At 33.2% G+C, this 1,805-nt stretch overlaps 1 protein-coding gene across 1 annotated transcript; it reads right to left on the bottom strand.

The window, feature by feature from the left end:
* Positions 1-218: 218 nt before the first annotated feature.
* On the bottom strand, positions 219-1,228 carry LOC108977890. Its single transcript, XM_018947855.1, has 3 exons — positions 1,082-1,228; positions 843-1,010; positions 219-368 (listed from the first exon to the last, which is right to left on the bottom strand). Exons 1-3 carry the CDS (start codon positions 1,226-1,228, stop codon positions 219-221), a joined length of 465 nt encoding a protein of 154 aa, XP_018803400.1.
* Between the last annotated feature and the right edge of the window lie 577 nt (positions 1,229-1,805).

Genomic DNA, 1,805 nt, shown 5'->3' on the forward strand with positions numbered 1-1,805 from the left:
TCGCATTTCAAGTAAAGGCGCCTTCTATAACCATTCATTGTCGATCAGCTTTACAGTTCCTCACATACATTTCGGAATGTTTTTTGACGACTTCTTCTTTTTAAATTAGCACAACCTAGGTGCCCCCAATCACCAATCCGTCTTATGAATACTGAAAGAGCAATGATTATTTAATGATTTTAAATATCACATGTAAATGCACGTGTGTACCGGTATATTTATTCCCAAACTTGAAAAAATACATTGACAATTGATTTCCAATCATTGTAAGCACCGACAGTAAGCTTCAACAGATATTCCCCCGCTGGCAGTGGCAACAAAGCAAAATAGTTTGGTTTTAGAATAAGTCGATCCACGATAATATAATCCTGTAATGACAACAAGAATGCTATTTATTTGATAACAAATAAACAGGGTGGTCCATACACTACTTTGAAGACATTGCGCATGTTTTAAATTTAGAGATACTTTGCAAGGCAGTACAATTTCTAAGAAGAACGAAATAAAATGCATAATCCATATAGATCATCGAGTGATTAAGATCGGGTGCATCACTAAATTTGTTTATTTTGACATGACACTGGAAATGTGTGAGCAATAAATAGGCTAAAAGCAGGGTTTTATTTTAGCTAAAACAAAGAAATATGGATAGAAGCTGCGCGATCTCGCCTCCTATCATTGGTATTTTGCGGCGACAGGAAGCTTAGAAGTGTATTACTGCTCATTTTATTTTTGAAGTTTTCCAACATGTCGACATACATGGTGCATTGCCTATGCGCTTCCATTACATACTTATGTGAGCCACTCTGTATATTCTGTTACTGATGTTTCATTACACTTACCTTATAAGGACAGGTGTGGTTGATATTTGAATATCTTTCTAAAAAGTTGTAAACTATATGCAAGACACTGACACGCTTTTTATGCCGAAGAAATTCACAAAAATCTACTGTTCTGTTGATCAGGAAAGGTCGATAACCATTATATCTTTTAAGTAATTCCACATTTAACTAGAATATATATGACAAACTGCCAATTACAATGTTTCCTTACAAAATTTCTGGGATAATTTTAAACCTACGCTGACATTAGTCACCGGCGATTTAAAGATGTTGCAGCGTAGCGAAAGAGCGACTTCATTGCGAGACAACGCTTTAAGCTTACAATAAGCGAAATCAGAAAATGGTTTATCAAGCGCTACGCACTTAATATTCGTAAATTTGATCATTGATACAGGATGAGTAGAACGCAAACAAAATCCAAACGATAAAGTAAATAACAACCACCACCACAAAAGAGCCATTTTGTCGACTGACTGCCTAGCAAGCGCGAACTAAATGATTTATATGATCTAAAGTACTTCTAACCCATATTCAAAATTAAAATAGCATAAATATTGCGGAACATAACTATAGTGAGATAAATATTATAATTTTCCAATTATTTGAATTTGATTTAATAACAGTAATCATCAGTCGTCTAATTTTGTGGCAGTACATTTGGATGATTCCAAGTAAAGAAAAATATACTATATAATACCTATAGTATTTAAAGGCTTAGCTGATATTGAAAATTTGCCCATCTGTTAACTTCTCCACTGGTCTGATTTTGATATACATATGTACATACGTCACCTAAAATTCAAAATAACGTAACAACATTTTCGGAAATTTACAGGGGAAAGAACGAAACTCGATATAAAAAGGAACATGAGTGAAACAAAATTTAAATATTGATTAAAACTGTTAACAACTAAACATTATGTACCTATACATACAAGTATATATATATAAGTATGTAATTAT

This window comes from Bactrocera latifrons, unplaced genomic scaffold (genome assembly GCF_001853355.1).
Source record: "Bactrocera latifrons isolate USDA-ARS-PBARC rearing strain unplaced genomic scaffold, ASM185335v1 scaffold_97, whole genome shotgun sequence".
In the NCBI taxonomy this organism is placed as follows: domain Eukaryota; kingdom Metazoa; phylum Arthropoda; class Insecta; order Diptera; family Tephritidae; genus Bactrocera; species Bactrocera latifrons.

Bases quoted from the DNA above. Each gene is read 5' to 3' on its own strand.
- LOC108977890 (XM_018947855.1), bottom strand. From the start codon at position 1,228: ATGATCAAATTTACGAATATTAAGTGCGTAGCGCTTGATAAACCATTT. The intron at 1,011-1,081 runs GTAGGTTTAAAA...TATATATTCTAG, and splicing joins CGCCGGTGACTAATGTCAGC to TTAAATGTGGAATTACTTAA. The intron at 369-842 runs GTAAGTGTAATG...TTGTCATTACAG, and splicing joins ACCACACCTGTCCTTATAAG to GATTATATTATCGTGGATCG.